The sequence below is a fragment of the Talpa europaea genome (genome assembly GCF_964194135.1).
Source record: "Talpa europaea genome assembly, chromosome: 8".
Classification (NCBI taxonomy): domain Eukaryota; kingdom Metazoa; phylum Chordata; class Mammalia; order Eulipotyphla; family Talpidae; genus Talpa; species Talpa europaea.
Window position 1 is genome coordinate 45,895,269 of NC_140075.1, and position 22,777 is coordinate 45,918,045.

At 40.6% G+C, this 22,777-nt stretch overlaps 1 protein-coding gene across 2 annotated transcripts in view; it reads left to right on the forward strand.

Annotated features, from left to right (window-relative positions):
- Positions 1-1,080: 1,080 nt before the first annotated feature.
- The window catches only part of MINDY2 (MINDY lysine 48 deubiquitinase 2), a gene marked incomplete at its 5' end in the record, with an annotated part of 74,275 nt that continues 52,578 nt past the window's right edge, over positions 1,081-22,777 (forward strand). For both annotated transcript variants that reach the window (XM_084241122.1, XM_084241123.1), the window contains 2 exons: positions 1,081-1,923; positions 21,956-22,013. In XM_084241122.1, the coding sequence (XP_084097248.1) occupies positions 1,081-1,923; positions 21,956-22,013 (901 nt within the window). The remainder of the gene's footprint in view (positions 1,924-21,955; positions 22,014-22,777) is intronic.

Sequence of the window (22,777 nt, forward strand, 5' to 3'; positions counted from 1 at the left end):
TCAGTCAATCCACCTGTTCTGCTCCCCACGCTGTCTCTGGTGAATCCTCTCACCCCCTCCCCACCTCTGGCCTGTGCCCCAGCTCTTGTATGCATAAAATAAGTAAAATAAATCTTAAAAAAAAAAAAAAGACTCAAACCCATTTTGCCACCAACTAAACTTTCAGCCTACTCCTCTGTTCCCTGAGTCGCCGGGTGTTACGAGGAGCTAGTCAGAAAAGTCATTTTTTCAGCTTCCCGCTCCATGCAAAGTCAGGTCAAGTTAACCGCAAAGACTTGGCTGATTCAAACAGAAGCTAAAATATTATTATTGGCCCAAATCACCCACTTTTTTTCTTTCCCTGCCGTGCAGGCCAACATCCACAACCGCACTGCTGCCTCATGCAGGGCGAACGTAACACCGGTAGCTAGCGGAGAGCTGCTTCTCAGCCAAAACCTAGAGAGTCCAGAATTTGTGCAGCGAAGTAACCCAAACACCTCTGGGTCCCGGCCTTGAAAACCTGCATCTCTTAAGAAATTCCTTCCATTTTCCATATTACAAGCGGGAGAAACAAATCTCCCGAGCCCTTCAGAGAGGGGCTCTTTTCCGAATACTACCACCAGGGGCAGCCCCCCACCCCGGGAGCCCAACGCGGGGGCCAGAGGCGCCCCGGCGCTCCAGGGGCGACAGCCACCCCTCGCGCCGCCCGCCGCGCCTTTAAAGCAGCCGCGCGTTCCGGGCGCCCCGGAGTTCAACTTCCGGCCACCTAGGGAGAGGATGTTTTCCTACTGGAGCTGCGGTCGCGGCGGCGCGCCCCTGGCCACGCCCACGGGCCACGCCCGCCCCGCCCCGCCTTCCGCGCGCGGGCGCTGCGGGCGCGCGGGAGGGGCGGGGCCGCGTGGGCCGCCGCTGCGCGGTTCCCTCTGCCCCGGCGGCCCGCGCAGCGGCGCGCGGGCGCGCTCCCGGCGCCCTACCCCTGACGTGCCTGGCCGAGGCCGCGCAAGGGCGCTGTAGCTGCCAGTGCCGCTGTCATGGCGTCGGAGGAGCTGGCTGAGGAGAACCCTCCGCGGTTTCTTTAGAGCAAGGGGCGGGCGGCCGGGCATGGAGAGCGGCCCCGAGAGCCTGCAGCCGCTGGAACACGGGGCGGCGGCCGGGCCCGCGCCGGGCACGGATTCTCCGCGGCTGGGAAGCCGGCTCGCGGCTGGGGATGGTCCTGGAGTATGGGCGGCGGAGAGCAGCGGTGGGAATGGGCAGGGGGCGGCGGCCGCCGGGAGGAGCCTCCCGGGCGCGGCTTCTGCCGCGGGCTCTCCTCAGGTTCCCGAACCCTGCAGAAGCCTCCCGGGTTTGGACTTGAAGGAGAGCGATTTGGAGAGTGCCGCTGCCCACAAGGCGCCCCTGGGAGGGCAGCGCAAGGTGACCGCCGCTCTGGACACAGCCGAGGCCGGAGCGGGCCATGGGTTGGGTCCGCCCGGAGACTCGGGCGCCCGCCCGGATCGTGCAGGCACCTGCCGGGGCGCATCGGCGGCCGCCGGCTCCGGGGAGCCCAGCAGCGCCGGCGGCCTCAGCAGCAGCTGCAGCGACCCGAGCCCGCCTGGGGAATCGCCGAGCCTGGACTCCCTGGAGTCGTTCTCTAACCTGCATTCTTTCCCCAGTAGCTCCGAGTTCAATAGTGAGGAGGGAGCAGATAATAGGGTCCCCGAGGAGGAGGAGGAGGGCGCGGCGGGGTTGCCCCGGGCTGTGCCACTCTGCCGCGAGGAGGAGGCAGGGGAGGAGGAGCAGGCAGCGCTGGTGCTGGCGGCCTCCAAGGAACGCTTCCCGGGACAGTCTGTCTATCACATCAAGTGGATCCAGTGGAAGGAAGAGAACACACCCATCATCACGCAGAATGAGAACGGACCCTGCCCTTTGCTGGCCATCCTCAATGTTTTGCTTCTGGCCTGGAAGGTACTTTGTGCAGCTGTTTCCTACTGCTTTTGGGGAGGGGGAGAAAGGGGTGCGGTAGCTGCTGCTTGTCATCTGACGGCTCCCTCCTTTCTTTCCTCAGTAACCCTTTCCTTCTTACGTGAAATTCATTTTGGGACTCCCTTGTTGAAAGACGGCACGTCTGCATAGACCAGAAAGACTTGCCGGCAGCATCCCATCTCTCCCGTAGTGTTTAAGGGTTGGCTCGGTTGCGGTTGTTTGACTTACAAATAGCTAGGTCTTAGCGCATCTTAACCCCTATGATTCAGTGTTTAACTCTGTTTTACTCTATTACCCCTTCTTATCGAATTTGGTATATGGAAAAGAGAGGAGAAAAGGGGGAAACGATCTTCTCTGAAGAGCGTTACCCTCCATCCATGTAGCAAGTTTTGAAGGTGATGTTTAGTGCACTTTCTAACTAATGCTTGCTCCATTTGGGTGTGAATACTTAAGGAAATGATGATAGGGAAGATGTGACCCCTCAGACTAATTCCATTTAAGGAAAAACATTGGTCTGAGATCCAATTAGCATAATTTCTTGGTTTTGAAAGCTTAGATTTTCATTTTATGCATGGGTGTTACTTGTCTCCTTCCTTTGGTTGGACTTGAAGGGCTTGGCGTCATTACCAGTAATCATGCCTCAGCATGTGTCCAGGTAGCTAAATTTGTAACAAGTAAAGTAAGAGATACATCAAACACAGAGGAGCAAAAAGGGGAAGGGCTCCTCAAAGTGAAGTCTCATAGTGAGTTACCTGCAACTGAAGTGTCTTGTTTAAGCTTTCAATTTTAGGGTACTGGGAAGTTGCATCTTCTAGCACATATTTTATTTTAAAATTGAAAATTATATGTGTAATATTATGTTCCTCCCCTCCAAGGGGGTTGGGGGGGAATCCAACCTGAAGTATCCTTACTAGATAGGAAAAAATTTTGAAGAAAACAATATTTATTACAGTATTTTTCACCTTCCCATTACTAGCAGGGACTGATTTTTTAAAAATTAGAAAATTTACCATTATCTAGTAAATATTGATTCACAAATGTTTTGAATGAGATCAGTGCCTGCTCTTGAATTGTTGAACTATTTGGGACCATAGCACTGACATATTTGAAATTATTAAAAATAAGTGCAAGATAGTACTGCATTAGGTTATAGGAATAGATTGAAATGCATAAGATATTAAAAAAAAGAAAGGGAAAATTTCCTTTGGTCTGACATCGTTCCTGAGAGCTTCGTGGAATGTGTGCATCTTGAACCAAGTTTTCAAGGAAAAGTAGAATTTAAATTAACAGAGAAATGGAATTCATGGGAAAGGAAATTATATAAACAGAAGGAATGAGTATTGGGTGTGTGTTTATTGATTGACAGGAGGAGTAAGTTAATCAGCAAATAATAGAACATAAGATTGAAAACTGAAGGACCATTTGTTGGAGGCAGTTGATGTCAAAGCTTGACTTAAAACTATGGACCAAAGTTCCCGTTCTTACTTCAGGGGAAAAGTAACTTAGTTTCTCTTAGGCTTTTCCCTCCTGGTTTCCATATAGTACTGCAGACGTTTAGAGGAAGGAGTAAGTAGTATGACTTGGAATATTTGGGGATAAATGAGCATTGAACTGACTCTGAAAGACATAGATTCAAATGAATACTCAAGAGTTTGGGCTCTCACTATGTATGAGGTGCTAGAAATAAGAAACATAGATGCAAGTCTGCCTTCATGTAGCTTCCTACCATGTAGAGACCTACATATACACAATAATTGCAAGGCAGTGTGGAGAGTTCTAAATGTGCTATGAAATTACCAAGAAAGGGTAACTGGGATGGGGTGTGTCAAAGGAAGCCTTCATAGAAGAGGTAATTTATGAACTGGATCTGACCAATGAATGAGAAAATGCCTTCCAGGCAGAGGGAATAGTGTATTCAAAGATTCTGATGCAGACAAATTGATAGGTTGAGTTAGATTGTGAATGAGCAAGCATAATAATGAAAGATGATTTTATAAATCTGTCATTCTTAGTCTTCCTATTGTCAAGATATAGATGGACATAAAAACTATTCAGCAGTAATCATCAATGATAGATAGGGAGACTACCAAGGTCTGATATGTGCTTGTGTATTCTTGTGTTTAAAATTTTTGTCAGGATTGATTTTTAGTATGGCAGCTGTTTATAGATGTAACCCACATACACGAAAGCTCTTTAGGGTCCGCAGTACTTTTTTTTTTTTAAGATTTATTTATTTATACAAGAACCGGGGTACAGGCCAGAGGCACTGGAGGGTGAAAGAATTCACTAGAGACAGAGACAACCAAAAACACTGCTGAGGAGGTCTTCTTGGTGGCACAAGGGGTTAAGATGCAACCTATGAAGCTATCTGCAGCCACTGCGGCATCAGTTTGATCCTCAACCAGGGAGCAACCCACATGGTATTTCAGACTTCTCCTGACTTGCCGGCGAGACAGATGCACCATGTGGGGATCTCCCTGGCCGGGAATTGAACCCATGCTGCAGAGGCTGTGGACAGCTTCACAGTGCTGCACTTAGCCCACTCTGCCCCCAGGGAGACCCTCAGTAATTTTTGGAGTGTAAACGGTCTTGAAACCAAAAATGCAGAAAATTGCTGATGTAAAGAAACGTAGTAAATAAGAAGGCAGTTGAAAGATTTCAGAAGACCCACCACCAGGGATGTTTAAACTTTACACAAAGGGGCCTCCCTGGTGGTGTAGAGGTTAAGTCTCAGCACCATCATGCTATTGCTCTCACCTCTGCCGCCTGAGTTAGGCTTGAGCACTATTCCTGCCAGGGAGCTTACCCACATGTAGCACAGCAGACCTTTCCTGTCTGGCCACCTGCTCCCCTTAATAGTGTATTGCAATAAATCCGCCTGTTCTGCTCCTCACTCTCTCTGGTGAATCCTATCATCCCCCGCACCTCTGGCCTACCCCCAGTTCTTGTATACATAAATAAATGTTAAAAATAAATAAATTTGGGGCCTCCCCAGTGGTGCAGCAGTTGAGTACTGGGTTGCAAAGCTGCCTGCAGCCTCCACAGCGCCGGTTGGATCCCCGGCCCCCAGCGAGGGTCCCACATGGCATGCAGACCTCTCCTGTCGCCCGCTGCTCCCCTCAGCAGTGTACTTCGTCACTCTGCCTGTTCTACTCTCCACTCTGGCTCTGGTGAATTCTCTCACCCTCCCGCACCTCTGACTCTACCCAGTGCTTGCATAAATAAATAAGTAAATCTTTAAAAAATAATAAATAAATACAAAATTAAATAAATTGCTAATTGCTCTTAAAAAAAAAAAAAGAAAAGAGGTAGGATTATAGTAAGTCTAGCAAGCAAGAAGAATGAGTGTTTGGATGGGAAATTCTTTTCCTCTTTGATGAGAATAATATGGCAGCCCAAATGATGAGCTGATCACTTAACTGGATATAGGAAGTAAAAGAGATAACACACTTGTTCTACTCTGGATAATACAGATAGGTTGGGTTATTCAAAAAATAGGAAAGATACCTTACATGGGAAAGTTGATGCCAATGTTTAGTTGTTTCAGGAAATGTCTAATAGTGGGACATAAAAATGTAACTGTTATACCCCAAGAGCATGGATTGGGTTTCAGAAAAGAGATTAAGATTATAGAGAATTGAATCGGGAAATTACTCCATCGCTACAATTGTGATACCTATGAGAATAAGTAATTTCTTCATAGAGAGTGGTGAGCAATAGTTAACATTTTCCCACCCCCGTGTATATGAACAACTAGAAATTGCCAGCATAAACATCCTCCCTATCCCCTATTTATCCACTCTCTTCTACTTCATTTTCTAGTAGATAATGAGAAAACAAGAATAAAGATTAAACTTGTAGGGAGAGGGAAATATTCAGTATTAAGGGTAAGAATGTAAAAGAAATTAACAAAAGGGAGGGGAGAAAAAGAAAACAATATAGCCATGTGTAAATGAGAGAAATCGAACACTGATAGTCTAGGAGAGAGATTAATTAAAAAGTGATCAGTTATTTGTTAGATGCAATAAATAGATAAAGGGACTGGTGAATAGGAAATGTTTTTGCCAAAAAAGGGCAGAGGTGAGAACAAGATTTGGAAAAGTCAGATTTATATAGAATCCTCAGAATAGGTAATGAAGTTCTCATCAAAGGAAAGGAGCAACAAACTCATTTTCTGAAGTAGTGAAAGGAATGGGATAGGAACATACAGAGACAAAATCATGTTAAGATAGAGGCAGTTGGAAATTGAGACTTCATTCTGCATTTTGGCAGAATAACAATTGACTTCATCAGTAATAACTGTTGAATTTTGAATATGTCAATAATTAAGGAGAGAGCGTGTGAAAGCATGGAAAGCGTGGATTTCGTGAGAAAAATACATTGTATTTTAAAGAACTAAAATCACTGCAGATTATTGCCTAGAAATTTGAAGCATAAGTACTACCTTTAGTAGTAATGGGTAGGTTGGAGTATTCTTTAAAAACTCTTAATGTATCAGTCTTGCTTTGTTTTGAGTTTTCCCCAGTAGTTCTCTTTTTTTTTTTAATTTTTTAAATTTTTTTTTTATAGAGGCATGTTTTATTTATTTATTTGTTTGTTTGTTTGTTTTGTTTATACATGCACTGGGTACAGTCAGAAGCGCGGGAGGGTGAGAGAATTCACCAGAGCCAGAGCGGGGAGCAGAGCAGGCAGAAGGACCGAAGTGAGCTGCTGAGGGGAGCAGCGGACGGCAGGAGGGGTCTGCGCGCCATGTGGGACCCTCCTCTGGTGGCCGGGGAGCAGCCGGGGATCGAACTGGCGCCGCAGAGGTCGCAGGCAGCTTCCCAACCCAGCGCTCAACCGCTTCGCCACCGGGGAGGCCCCCCAGTAGTTCTCTTATACCTGGAAATAGGATCAGGAAGAATGGCTGGTTGTGGTTTTAAAGAAAGGGTTTTTCAAGGAGTTTGATGGAATTAGAAATGAAAGTGAAATAATTGATAGTCTTTGAAAATCAATAAAATGAACAAATTGCGGAGGATTTCAGTGATTCAAAGAAAGTGCCATGCTTTGGGATAGGAGTTGATAGTTAAAATTATGAAACAGCATAAGTACTGAATTAGAAATATTGGAGTTTTAATTAAAAGTATTTGTTTAGAACCAATGAGAGTATGTGATTATTCATTATTTGCAAAATAGTGGAGCTGTGATAATCCAATAAATCAAGAAAGAAATCTAGTCATTAAATTTAATTCAAGCTTAGATGTCTAATTTTGTTTAGCTAACATCAGGTAATATCCAAATTTGTGTCTTGGAATATATTTTACTTCTTTACTTTTGACTATATTTGCTTTTATTTATTGCTTTAATCTTTCATTTTACCTATAAAGATTAATGCCATTTATAGGCACATTTGAGGCCTGTGACCCATTTGATTAGATGTGTTTATAAAAATCAAGTCAGAAAATATGTAAAATATAAAATAGTTTATGATGAGACTGACTTTATGTAATAAATGTTGGAGCTGAATGATGGGCATTTGAAAGTTCTTTATGATATTTTTCTCATTTTTGAGAATGATTTAAATTTTTCATTATAAATACTTAGAGTTTCTATCTTACAATTTTTGTTTATGAAGACATTAATGGAGTTCTTGATTTGTCATGCTTTTGGTTTTTGTTGTTGTTTGTTTTAAGTCTGGATAAGAACACTTCATCTTTATTTATTTTTAGATTTATTTTATTTATTTGTGCATATAGTAGCTGGGGTGTAGACCAGAGGTAGGGGTAGTGGTGGTGAGACGATTCACCAGAGACAGAGTGGGGAGCAGAACAGGTGGATTGACTGAAATACACTGCTGAGGGGAGCAGTGGGCGGGCGAGACAGGAGAGGCCTGCTGAGCCATGTGGGTCAGCTCCCTGGCCGGGGATCGAACTTAAGCTGCAGTGGCTGGCATAGCTTGATAGTGCTGAGACTTTAACTCCCTGGGGCACCAGGGAATCCCCTAAAGGCTAATTTCTTAATATATATAAAGAACCCTTATAAATTAGGGAGAAAAAGATGAATAACTCAATAGCAAAATGAGCAAAAGGCCATAAACAGAAAATTCAAAATTTCTAATAGACATAACCTCCGTCTCTTGCCACCTACATAGTGAGGTAATGTGAAGGTGAGCCTCTTCCCATCAATGAGATTTTGCTCTAGTTCTCCCTCCCTCGATGACTTTTCTTTTCTCATACCCTTTTCATAGATACCCATTCTTGCTTCTCACAAAGTTTCACTTCTTTTTCCCCTGTCTAGTAGGAACTTTGCAGTCATACAAATTTTCTCATGTTCCCCTTTTCCTAAGTAAGCACAAAGCTCTTTTGAGGTTTTCCAAGTGCACGTATTACTTGTAGAAATGGAAAAACAGATGGTGAACCAACAATTCCATTTTAGCCCCTGCCCACTGTTTTTTAATTATAGTTCTTATATGAAGAGATTAAAACCCTCACACAATAGTGGAGTTTTGTTTACTAAATAGATGCAAGTAACACTTCTAAGGCTTTCATTTCCAGTCTCTTTTAAAGTAGGTTTGGCAGATATATCTGGTTTTATGAAATAAATTGGTTGAGCACTGATGAGTATTACTAGTGGGTAGTTATCCCATCAGTGATGTATTAATTCTCCCCTCCCCGAGCTATGAGTAGTTATGTGGAAAACCTTTTCATTTTATTTTCTTTATATTTTTAAAGATTTATTCATTTATGCACACAAGAACTGGGGTGTAAGCCAGAGGTGTGGGAGTGAGAGGATTTGGGACACCAATCCAGAGACAGAGACAGATTGGGGAGTAGAACAGGCAGATCTGCTGAAATACACTGCTGAGGGGAGCAGCGGGCACCTCCCTGGCCAGGGATCAAACTGTGCTGCAGTGGCTACAGATAGCTTCATAGTGCTGTGACTTAACCCCTTGCACCACCAGGGAGGCCCCAATAACAGTATTTTTATGTCCAGTACGATGCCAGATATTTTAATGCAGTGTATGCACATCTCTTTTAATTTTCTCAACCACATCATGAAATCCTTATGTAAATTGTTCCTGTCTCACATGTATAAAAAATTGTGGTGCATAAAGTTTAAGTATAAATTGCCTAACGTAAGATTATCCCCCATTCTAAAAGCTGAGCTCTTACTTGAGATTTTAGTTTGAAAGTTAAAATTCAGATACCCATAACCCTGGAGGACTGTAGGTCTTGCATTAAGTAAGATAGAAGAACTAGTGATAAAGTAGGAGCAGCAGAAATAGATTTCATGATTCCTTGGAACAAATCCTGGGAATCTATACCAGCTGCTTACTTTACACAGACTCCCATTTTTAGCTTGCCACACTTTATCCTCTATCTTATGATATATGTGACACTTCCAATTTCAGGGTCTTTCTTAGGTTCTGTGGTAAATGAGCTTGCCTTTCCCATCATACTTATTAAAAACATTCTGTGATATTTTCCATAATTGATTACTTCAGTCTTTGTTACCACTACTTTGAGGCCATCTTCATCTCCTATCTCCACCCTATTCCAATTTATCAAAGAGTTAATGTAAAAGTGTCTTTGTCAGTTTTTCTTTGGATTGATTTTTCAGCATAGTAAGCTTGCTGAGCTTCTTAAATATATGTCCATGAATTTTGAACTGAGGACATCTTCTTTACTACTGAATCTTTTACTGGTAGATTTCACTATAATAAGATTCTCTATTGCTCCAAAACCCTTTGAATTACATATAAAATGCTACGTTCTTAAAAATCTATGTGTGGTGGTGGGCCTCCCCGGTGGCGCAGCGGTTGAGCGCTGGGAGGCGAAGCTGCCCGCGGCCTCTGCAGCGCCGGTTCGATCCCCGGCTGCTCCCCGGCCACCGGAGGAGGGTCCCACATGGCGCATAGACCCCTCCTGCCACCCGCTGCTCCCCTCAGCAGTGTACTTCGGTCCTTCTGCCTGCTCTGTTCCCCACTCTGGCTCTGGTGAATTCTCTCACCCTCCGGCACTTCTGACTGTACCCAGTGCTGTATAAACAAAACAAACAAACAAATAAATAAATAAAACATGCCTCTATTAAAAAAAAAAATCTATGTGTGGCAATAGCTGCAGTTTCTGATAGTTTTAAATAGTTTTAATAGGCCTTTTTATTACTCTAAGTGTAGAATCTAAATTATAAAAATCGGGCTACCCTGGTGGTACAAGGGGTTAAGTCTTAGCACTGTGAAGCTATGGGCAGCCCCTGCAGCTTGAGTTCCCTCCCAGCCTGGAACTGACCCACATGGCACAGCAGACCTTTCCTGTCTGGCCCACTGCTCCTTTCAGCCCTGTATTTCAGTCGGTCTGCCTGTTCTGCTCCCTACTCTGTCTCTGGTGAATCCTCTCACTCTTATTTATGCTCTTGTATGCATAAATAAATAAATCTTTAACAAAAGTTAAAATAAAATAAAAAAATAAATTATAAAAATTGATGTGAGAGTGTTTCAAGTTGGTCTTTTAAAGTTGAATGCTGTCTCTCATAATAAAGTTTTCCTGCTTTGAAATACTGGTGGCAAATAGAAAATCAGTTAAATTTACTAAAATGTCTGAATTTTAGTAATTTTCAGTGCAATAATTATTCATAACAATAAATGAATAGTACATTTAAGAAATTAGAATAGGGGCCTCCCCAGTGGCGCAGCGGTAGAGCGCAGGGTTGCGAAGCTGCCCGCAGCCTCTGCGGCGCCAGTTCGATCCCGACTGCTCCCCGGCCACCAGAGGAGGGTCCCGCATGGCGCGCAGAACCCTCCTGCCGCCCGCTGCTCCCCTCAGCAGTGTACTTCGGTCCTTCTGCCTGCTCTGCTGCCCGCTCTGGCTCTGGTGAATTCTCTCACCCTCCCGCGCTTCTGACTGTACCCAGTGCATGTATAAAACAAAAAACAAACAAACAAATAAATAAATAAAAACATGCCTCTAAAAAAAGAATTTAAAAAAAAAAAAAGAAAGAAATTAGAATAGGGCCTCCCCGGTGGCGCAGCGGTTGAGCGCTGGGTTGCGAAGCTGCACGCGACCTCTGCGGCGCCGGTTCAATCCCCGGCTGCTCCCCGGCCACCAGAGGAGGGTCCCACATGGCGCGCAGACCCCTCCTGCCGCCCGCTGCTCCCCTCAGCAGTGTACTTCGGTCCTTCTGCCTGCTCTGCTCCCCGCTCTGGCTCTGGTGAATTCTCTCACCCTCCCGCGCTTCTGACTGTACGCAGTGCATGTATAAACAAAACAAAAACAAACAAACCAGCAAACAAATAAATAAAAATAAAGCATGCCTCTAAAAAAAAAAAAAAAAAGAAATTAGAATATTGGTCTCACTCATAGCAGGAATCTAGAAAACTTAAATAAGGGACCAGGAGAAAGAATAACTATAAGAAAGTAAAAATCAAAATCAACAAACAACTATGAGCCAGAGACACTCTATGGGGGGTGGGGAGTGAGGAGGGGAGGGATTGGGGTCAAAATAAGGTGGTTGCAATTGTATGGGGAATATAAAAATAAAATATATAAAAAACAAATAAATAAATAAGAAATTAGAATATGACACTTGATATATGATAGCTTGTAATAAACACAAATTAAATTTCTGGAGCCAGAATTAAAGGCATGTTGAAAGGATTCTTAAGTTTTGCATCCTTATTTTGAAAATGTTACTTTTTTTTTTAATTTCCGCTACTTTATTTATTTATTTATTTATTTATTTATTTATTTATTTATTTATTTATTTATTTATTTATACAAGCACTGGGTACAGTCAGAAGCGCAGGAGGGTGAGAGAATTCACCAGAGCCAGAGCGGGGAGCAGAGCAGGCAGAAGGACCAAAGTACACTGCTGAGGGGAGCAGCGGGCGGCAGGGGAGGTCTGCGCGCCATGTGGGACCCTCCTCCGGTGGCCGGGGAGCAGCCGGGGATCGAACCGGCGCCGCAGAGGCCGCGGGCAGCTTCGCAACCCAGTGCGCAACCGCTGCGCCACCGGGGAGGCCCGAAAATGTTACATTTCTAAAAAGAAAAAAGTTAAAATTCTTTCCTAATTTCTATTAATAATACTTCTAATCTTTTTTTTTTTGTCAACTATCTTTATTTTTTTATTTTTTTTTTTTATAAATTTTATTGTTATATTCCCCATACAATTGCAGCCCCCCATTCTGACCCCAATCCCTCCCCTCCCGCCCCCGCCCCCCTAAAAGTGTCTCTGGTTCATAGTTTTTTGTTGATTTTGATTTTCACTTTCTTATAGTTATTCATTTTCCTGGTCCCTTATTTAAGTTTTCTAGATTCCTGCTATGAGTGAGACCATCCGGTATTTTTCTTTTTCTTTTTGGCTTATTTCGCTGAGCATGATCCCTTCCAGCGCCATCCATGTTGCAGCAAATTGCATGTGTTTATCTTTTTTGAATGCTGAGTAATATTCCATGGTATATATGTACCACATCTTCTTGATCCAGTCATCTATTTTTGGGCATTTGGGTTGTTTCCAAAGCTTAGCTATTGTAAACAGTGCTGCTATAAACATAGGGGTGCAGGTGTTCTTTGGAATTGATGTTTCTGTGTCCTTTGGGTAAATACCTAGGAGTGGAATTGCTGGATCATATGGAAGCTCTATGTTTAGTAGGTCCAGAAATCTCCACACAGCTTTCCACAGTGGTTGGACCAGTTTGCACTCCCACCAACAGTGCAGGAGAGTTCCTTTTTCTCCACACCCTCGCCAACATTTGTTGTTGCTAGTTTTTTTAATATGTGCCATTCTCACTGGTGTAAGATGGTATCTCATGGTAGTTTTGATTTGCATTTCCCTGATGACAAGTGATGTTGAACATTTTTTCATATGCCTGTTGGCCATTTGCATTTCCTCTTCAGAGAAGTTTCTTTTAAGCTCTTCTGCCCATTTTTTGACTGGATTATTTTCTTTGTTGTTGTTGAGTCTCATCAGCTCTTTGCAGATTTTTGTGATCAGTCCTTTATCATTAGTGTTGGGTGCAAAAATGTTCTCCCAGTTGGTGGGGTTTCTCTTTGTTTTTGTTATTGTCTCTTTTGCTGTGCAAAAGCTCTTTAATTTGATGTAGTCCCAGCTGTTTATCTTTGCCTTCACTATCACTGCTTTGGGTGATGTGTCTGTAAAGATGTCTTTGATGTGCAAATCACGTAGTGTTTCGCCTATATTTCCTTCTATATATTTTATGGTTTCAGGTCTTATGTCTAGTTCTTTAATCCATTTTGAGTTGATTTTTGTGTATGGTGTGAGGTGGTGGTCAAGCTTCATTCTTTTGCATGTAGCGACCCAGTTTTCCCAGCACCATTTATTGAACAAACTTTCTTTGCTCCAATGCATATTCTTTGCTCCTTTGTCAAAGATTAGTTGACCATAAATCTGTGGGTTTATTTCTGGATTTTCTATTCGATTCCATTGGTCTGTATGTCTGTTCTTGTTCCAATACCATGCAGTTTTGATGATTATGGCTTTGTAGTATAGTTTGAAGTCTGGGAGTCTGATGCCTCCATTCCCTTCTTTTTTTTTCAGGAGAGCTTTGGCTATTCGGGGTTTTTTGTGATTCCATATGAATTTCATCAATAATTGTTCTATTTCTTTGAAGAATGACATTGAAATTTTGATTGGAATAGCATTGAATCTGTATATTGCTTTTGGAAGGATGGCCATTTTAATAATGTTTATTCTTCCAATCCATGAGCAGGGAATGTCTCTCCATTTCTTTGTGTCTTCTTCTATTTCTTTTAACAGTGTTTTATAGTTTTCTTTGTATAGGTCCTTTACCTCTTTTGTTAGATTTATTCCCAAATATTTGATTTTTTTTGTTTCAATAACAAAAGGGATGGTCTTTTTGATTTCTTCTTCTTCAGATTTATTGTTTGTGTATAGGAAGGCTACTGACTTTTGCGTGTTGATTTTGTATCCTGCCACTTTACTGAACTGATTGATGAGTTGAATTAGCTTTTCTGTGGAGTTTTTGGGGTTCTCTATGTATAATATCATATCGTCTGCAAATAGTGATAGTTTGACTTCTTCTTTTCCTATTTGGATTCCTTGGATGTCTTTCTCTTGTCTTATTGCCCTGGCTAGGACTTCCAGTACTTCTAATCTTTTGAAAAGAAAAGTTCTTTACAATTTCAATTAAATCATAAATGCTATGATTAACTGAAATTAGTGAAATGTGAAGAAATTTTTTATTATATATTGTTTTGTATTTATTAGTTGTTATTTAGTTGGTCCAATTTGCCATAAGTAATACAAAAATAAGCTGCAGCTCAGGACTTAAATAATTCTTGCACAAATTAAAGACGGTTGTCTCCAGAGTTCCAACTCAACTTCGTTTGAATAAAACTAAGCAGCACAGTATTGAAGCAGACATCATTTTCTTCTGTTAACTTACTTTTCCTTACCAAATTTCTTACTTTTATTGATTGAATGGATCCTAATTTTTAGTCTCCTGCGTCTTAAAGCCAACTCTGATTATCTTTGCCCCATCATCCTCCACTTTTTTTTTTTTTAACTTTTCATTGGTTATTAAAAAAAAAAAGACAAAAATTCGTGATTTAAAATACATTTTCAGGGCCTCCCCGGTGGTACAACGGTTGAGCGCTGGGTTGCGAAGCTGCCCGCAGCCTCTGCAGCGCCAGTTTGATCCCCGGCCACCTGGTGAGGGTCCCACATGACTGCAGACCTCTCTACCCTGGGCTGCTCCTCTCAGCAGTGTACTTTGTCAGTCTGCCTGCTTTGCTCGCTGCTCTGACTCTGGTGAATTCTCTCACCCTCCCATGTTTTCTGACTGTACCCAGTGCTTGTATAAATAAATAAATAAAAATCTTAAAAAAAAAAATACATTTTCAGATGATGTTTTTCATAAACTTTAATTGAAAGAAAGTGGGTTTTTTTTTTTTTTTTGCTGTTCTTAAAAGTCTGTAAATAGAAAGGGCAATTGACTTTTTTTTTAAGATTTTTTTTATTTATTTATGCATACAAGAACTGGGGTACAGGCCAGCGATGTTGGGGGATGAGAGGATTCACCAGAGTTAGAGTGGGGAACAGAACAGACAGATTGACTGAGATTCACTGCTGAGGGGAGCAGCCGGTGGGTCTGGAGAGGTCTACTGCGCCATGTGTGTAGCTCCCTGGCAGGGGATTGAACTCATGCTGCAGTGGCCACAGATAGCTTCATAGGTTGCGTCTTAACCCCTTACGCCACCAGGGAGGCCCTCAATGGGCAATTGACTTTGGAATCAGATATCAATCCATATCACAACTCTGTTATTTTGGACAAATTTTAATACCTTCATTTGTTCTTTGAATGATGGTAATAATGCCTGTTTCATAGGATGATTGTGGCCTGAGGTAACTTGTAAACTGAATGGCAGTTAGAAGTTTAATATATTTAATTTTTTCCTATTTTTTCCTGACTTTCTTAAATAGCAGAGATGGACAATCAATTATTTATATCTTCAAGTATCCTGCCAACTTTAAAGAGGTATTAGAACCTTAACTGTATTTCCTGAGTACTTGTTGGTATTCTAATTAAACATTTAATAATGGTTTTTGGCTGGTCATTCTCATATTTACCATCACCTGTATAGACTGATACTATTTCTTACTTATTACTGGATCTCTTACATTTCTTTCTCTCCCTGAGAATGTAAAAATTATAGGTATTGAAGTTTTGGCATATCACTTTTGGGATAGTTTACATTCCTGTTTAACACTTTATTAACACTTTAAAGCAAAGGCTTTATTGTTTTTATTTTTTGTCTCACTTGAGTCTATTTTTTTTTAAGATTTATTTTATTTATGCATACAAGAACTGGGGTGCAGGCCAGAGCTGCAGAGGGTGAGAGGATTCACCAGAGATAGAGTAGGGAGCAGAACAGGCCTATCTACTGAAATACACTGCTGAGGGGAGCAGCAGTGACTGGTATAGCTTGATGGTGCTGAGACTTAACCCCTTGCACCACCAGGGAGGCCCTCACTTGAGTCTATTCTTAAATACACTTCAAGATGACTAATTACAGAATCATTATGCTGTATTGTTGAGGTTTTCCTTTATAATTGAATATTTAGAGTTGAAGTAGCTATTTCCTTTTGTTAAAAATTCTTGTACTTTTATTATTAACTTTCTCAGAAAGTCTAGTTAATCTAATAATTTATTTATTTTAATTTATTTTTTTATTTTAAACAGACTTGATTTTTTTTTTTTTTTAAGATTTATTATTTATTTATTTATACATGCACTGGGTACAGTCAGAAGCACGGGAGGGTGAGAGAATTCACCAGAGCCAGAGCGGGGAGCAAAGCAGGCAGAAGGACCGAAGTACACTGCTGAGGGGAGCAGCGAGCGGCAGGAGAGGTCTACGCGCCATGTGGGACCCTCCTCCAGTGGCCGGGGAGCAGCCGGGGATCGAACCGGCGCTGCAGAGGCCGCGGGCAGCTTCTCAACCCAGCGCTCAACCGCTGCGCCACCTGGGAGGCCCTAAACAGACTTGATTTTAATATTAAAATGACCAGTGGCAAAAACACATATTTCATTTTATATTATATGGTATTTCTAAAAAGAACTTTGATACTTTATGCTATGTTTTTGGCTCTCTTTGTGTTATTTTGGCCCATTTTAACCCGATTTTACTATTAAAACTGTTTAAATTAACTAAATACTTCCTAAAAGGAGTGCTGAAAATTTCTCATAGACTGTTAAATGTTTTGCAATGCCTCTGAAGGAAAACTATATTATAGACCAAAAAATGGCCTAAAAATTTTAATGTACCAAACTAATAATTAAATTGAGGATTTAAAAACTTCACAGTTATAGTAAACATCCAAGTGTGCCTTTTGGTTATTCTTGTACTCTTCTGAAGGAAGAAATGAAACACGTCATACATCAAATTCAATTTTACCTTATTATAACCTATTATAACTTATTATAACCCCGTTATCAAATAAATGATAGCTCTGTCACCTGAAGAATACAAAATGTTATAAGGTGACCAGGTTATCTTAAATAAATAGATTTGTTAAATTAAAAAAATATTGGCACAATTAAACTATCAACTTTACAGATTTTTTTTTAACATCTCAAAAGGGGTGCCTCTATTTTGCTGTCTTATCTTTTTTTAAGGTTTTTGGTTTTTTTTTAAGATTTTTATTTATGCATACAAGAACTAGGGTATGGGGGAGGGGTGGGTATGAGAGAATTGACCAGAGAGAGTGGGGAGCAGAACAGGTAGATCTGCTGAAATATACTATTGAGGGGCCACATGGGTCATCTCCCTGGTTGGGATTGAACTCCTGCTGCAGTGACTGGCGATAGATGATAGCCCTGTGTCTTAACCCCTGTGCCAGCAGGGAGGCCCATCTAATAAATTTTTTGGATAATGAAAACTTCATTTTTATTTGGGCTTCATAAATTTGGAATTATGTGTTAATATGTACTCAGAGACATTGCTCAGATTTTAGAATATTGAAAATAAGCTGGTACTTTCCAAATATCTTTGTATACTCATTTACTTATAAATGATAGGCTGTAGATTATTAATAAAGGTGGACCACCTGAAAACCTAGGTCATACTTCATTTGTGAGGTTTTTTTTTATATTTAAATTTTTGAGATTCAGATGGACTGCCACAATTGTTAATTGTGGTTTCAGTTAGTTATCCCATAACCTGTTTCTTCTCTAATAAAATCTGAGGAGACAAAGGATTGAAAGTGTGAACATCTTAGGATCATTAACAAAACCTTTGGCACTTGCTCTTGAGGTGATGGTGTTGAAAAAAAGCAAGAAGAGAAGCAAGCCATTAGGAAGATAATTTTATAGTTCAAAAAACATTAAGGTCTATTGCTGACTCCTGAGTATTAGTGGGAGGCAGGCATTTCTTCATTATTCTCCTTTGTCTCTAGTTTTAATGAACATTCAGAATATTTTGTTGGCTAGGATTCAAGAAGTGAATATATCACTGAATATGCTTGTGAATAAATCAATTAAAGCACTCGCATTATTTGTTGCTCTACATCTAAAACCAGTATAAAGGTGGTCAGTTCCTATTTCCAATGTTTGAAGCAAGACATGTTAATTAGCCAGTTGTTACTATTTGGAAATTTTAAGTCTAAAACCTGAAATCATTCGTTTATAGAAATACAGGATTATAGAAAACATTTCCCAAATATATACACTTGTTAGTGCTATGGTTTCTTATTCTGACAACTTTATAGTAGGATTACTGCATTCACCAAAGCAGAGGATAAGCTTTTTTTTTTTTTTAAGATTTATTTATTTATGCATACAGAACTGGGTTACAGGCCAGAGATGCGGGGGGGTGAGAGGATTCACCAGACACAGAGTGGGGAATGGAACAGGCAGACTGACTGAAATACACTGGTGAGGGGAGCAGTGGCCAAGACAGGAGAGGTCTGCCTCGCCATGTGGGTTGCTTCCTGACCGGCCGGGGATCAAACTCGTGCTGCAGAGGCTGCAGATTGCTTCATAGTGCCGTGCTCAACTCCATGTGCCACCAGGGAGGCCTGGATAAGCTACTTATTAATGGAGTTTTTGGATAAATACATTTCTGCAACAAATCTGTCTGGAATAAAAATATATATATATATATATATATATATATATATATATATAGGTCTTATTTAAGAAAAAATTTTAAGTATAAATGGGGCTTTCAGATTGGCCTGGCAATTGTTCAGAACATAAACATTCATATTGGATATAAACTACTGGTTTAAATGTCAGACCTTCGAAAGTGGTATTGAAATATCTTTATTATTACATATTAACAGTTAAAATAATCTAAAGCAGAAAAAAACAAACCTTCTTTACAAGAACAGATAGGAAATATGTTAGACTTTGTGGGCCATATGAGCTATGTTACAAAGATTCAGTTCTGCCATTGCAGTTTAAAAGCCATAAAAGATAATACATAAAGGAGAAAGAGTAATTGTGTTCTAATAAAACTTTATTTAGAAAAACGGACAGGTGACTATGAAAAATTTAAAAATATACCATATATGGGAAATCTTAGTACATTTTGCTCAGTTTTTCTGTAAACCTAAACTCAAAAAAGTCTATTACATTTTTTTAAAAAGATGTCACAGAAAATAAAAATAATGTAGAATAAGTAAAGATCAAAATTTCCAAGGCATCTCGTAGTTTTCTCTGAGTGATAAATCTACTGGATGACCAAATGTAAGCATTACTGTCATGTATATTCTCAGAGGATCTCAAATTGTTTTTTTTCACAGGGATCTTTTGTAGAACTTACTCAATGATAAAAACAAATAATTTTGACATATCTTTCCACATTGGACAGCATAAATACTCAGAACTCCTTTTTTAATGTTCATAGGAATTTTTGAAGAAATTGGTGATTTAAATTATATCCTAGAACAAAATAATTACAGAAGAATTTTTAATTATGTTGCTGTGCTCCTATCATTGCTATATAGTTACTTTAAGTTCCCATCCTACAGTGCACATTTTTCTTCTATGAATATACCATAGAGCATGGTATATTATATATATTAACTGTGAATCAGTTAAAATATTTACAGTCATCCACTGTAATATCTGTGTAACTCTTCGGGCAATTCAATTGAAAAATTTAATGTGTTGTTGCACCTGTTTTAACTTTAGAAGTTTTTTTTTTTTAAAGATTTATTTAGGGCCTCCCCTGGTGGTGTAGCAGTTGAGCGCTGGGCTGCGAAGCTGCCTGCAGCCTCTGCAGCACCAGTTGGATCCCAGGCCGCTGGCGAGGGTCCCACATGGCGCGGCAAACCTCTCCTGCCACGCCTGCTGCTCCACTCAGCAGTGTACTTCGGTCCTTCTGCCTGTTCTGCTCCCCACTCTGGCTCTGGTGAATTTTCCCACCCTCCCACGCTTCTGACTGTACCCAGTGCTTGCATAAATAAATAAATAAATCTTTTAAAAAATAATAAAGATTTATTTATTTATGTATACAAGAGCTGGGGTACAGGCCAGAGATGTGGAGGGTGAGAGGATTCACCAGAGACAGAGTGGGGAACAGAACAGGCAGATCTACTGAAACACACTGCTGAGGGGAGCAGTGAGTGAGACAAGAGCGATCTGCTTCACCATGTGAGTAGCTCCCTGGCTGGCCGGTATCAAACTCTTGCTGCAGAGACTGCAGATTGCTTCATAGTGTTGTGCTTAACCTCTTGTGCCACCAGGGAGGCCCTTAACTTTAGAAATTTAAATGTGCCCATAATGAGTATATCTACTTTTAACCTTTTAATGTGGCACACAGCACAATAGAAATGTACATAAAGCAGAGATGTCCAGTTTAACAAGTTATTATAAAGCAAATATCAGTAAAACTATCATGCAAATCAAGAAATACAGAGTATTGCCACCACCCCAGAAGGTTCTTCTTTGCTCCTTTCCAACTATAACACTTTCTATTATATCTAGGGCTAGCCATAAGATTTTTATAATATCCATTTTCTTACTTTTCTTTATAGTTTTATCACCTAACAGTGGAGCTCTAAACAATGTAGTTTAATTTTGCATTTTTATTTTATTTTATTTTATTTTTTAATAGAGGCATCTATTTATTTGTTTTGTTTATACATGCACTGGGTACAGTCAGAAGCGTGGGAAGGTGAGAGAATTCACCAGAGCCAGAGCGGGGAGCAGAGCAGGTGAAGGACCGAAGTACACTGCTGAGGGGAGCCGCGGGCGGCAGGAGAGGTCCGCGCGCCATGTGGGACCCTCCTCCGGTGGCCGGGGAGCAGCCGGGGATCGAACCGGCGCTGCAGAGACTGCGGGCAGCTTCGCAACCCAGCACTCAACCGCTGAGCCACCGGGGAGGCCCTAATTTTGCATTTTTAAACTTTACAGGTAGAATCATATAGTATGAATTCTTCATTGTATGTCTACTACTTTAATGGTAATATATTAAAATTTTAGCCATTCAAGAATAAAAAGGCCAGGGCGTCCCTGGTGGCACAGGGGTTAAAGTCTCAGTGCTATCAAGCTATCACCAGCTAGCCACTGTGGCATGACTTCTATTGCCAGCCAGGGAGCTACCCACATGGCTTAGCAGACTTCTCCTGTCTTGCCTACTGCTCCCAGCAAGTTTCATTGGATCGGCCTATTCTCCCCACTCTGTGTCTGGTGAATCCTCTCACCTTCCCCGCACCTCTGGCCTGTACCCCAGCTCTTGTATGCATAAATAAAGAAAAATAAATTAGGGCCTCCCCTGGTGGCGCAGCGGTTGAGTGCTGGGCTGCGAAGCTGCCCGCAGCCTCTACAGTGCCGGTTCGATCCCCGGCTGCCGGGCAAGGGTCCCACATGGTGTGACAGACCTCTCCTGCCACCCTCTGCTCCCCTCAGCAGTGTACTTTGGTCTGCCTGTTCTTTTCCCCGCTCTGACTCTGGTGAATTCTCTCACCCTCCTTGCTTCTGACTGAACCCAGTGCTTGTATAAATAAATAAATAAATCTTAAAAAAAAAAAAAAAAAAGAAATTTAAAAAAAAGATTGTGGAGGCCATCTAATAGTTTTTTTTTTTTTTAAAAAAAGAAGAAGAAGAAGAAAAAGGCCAAAGTGTACTAAAGTAATGGGATATTAAGCTGTGTTCAAACCTGTCTTCATGGGTAACCTGTGACAACATGTTTGATGCCTCTTCCTGACCTTTTACTGAATTTTCTATCATATAGGATGTTATTGCAGGTGCCTAATGACAATCCTGGTGGGTGGTGAAAGGCATAGCACTTGGCTTTGAAAGCAGATTTCTCAATGTCTCTGAGCTCTTATATCACCCTGCAAATTTTATGATGATAGTATTGAATCTGTTTTATTTTATAAAAATTAGTTATAAAGACTTTAATAATGTGAATATTAATGTGTACATACATAGACACATTACATACTTGTGTTTAATAATAGATACATATATACATATTTGTGTTTCCAATTGAGGAAACACTTTAATCACCAAAAACCTTTGATTTTATAGAAGAAATACTTTGTTTTTCAGGTGAAACTTCCACCGATGATGGAAATCATAACTGCTGAACAACTGATGGAATATTTAGGTTAGTGTTGAAAAGTGGGTGATTTTATATATCTCTTTCGAAATAAAACAAAAGTTTTCAAAGCTAATATGTTACCAAATCTCACCTTTCTGAAGTGCTTTTATATAATTTATTTTAAAATTATAATTTTGAGTATCTTAGAAATTCATCAATATGTTACTATTCTTGTATGTTAAAGCCTTATTACTGACCAGCATTAAAATTCTGTAAAATAAATTAGGAGATTGGGTGACATCTAGAAACAAGATGCATTCCAATAAACTGTAGAATGAAAAATGGCACCAAAACTCTGACATTGCATGTATAATAGAAAATATTAAATAAAATATTGAGTGGGTTTGAATTAAACACCCCAGAGGTGATTTAGTGCTACCCAAAGTATGATTTATGCACCTGTGCCAATTTTTAAAATGTTAATTGTCAGTCTGCAGTGAGCAGAGAACTTGTACCACAATGTAAAACATTCACATTAGTAAGCATATTACTTAGCTTATTGAAATTTTTTTCATAACAAAGTTTTCTTGATAAAGAAAACAATGCATTGAATTGGGTTCTTATGTAAGCTGCTTATTTCAAAACAGACCAGTAAGACAGTTTGTATACCAGCTTCATTGAGTACAATTTGTTCATAGTCCATGTAGTTGTTTGAAGGTCTTTACCAATTTAATAAGTACATATAGTTATACTATTAACAAATAAGAAATCTTAAACTATATTCCTACAGGGTTTTTCTTGGTAAAGTTTTATTAAAAAAAAAATCTTGT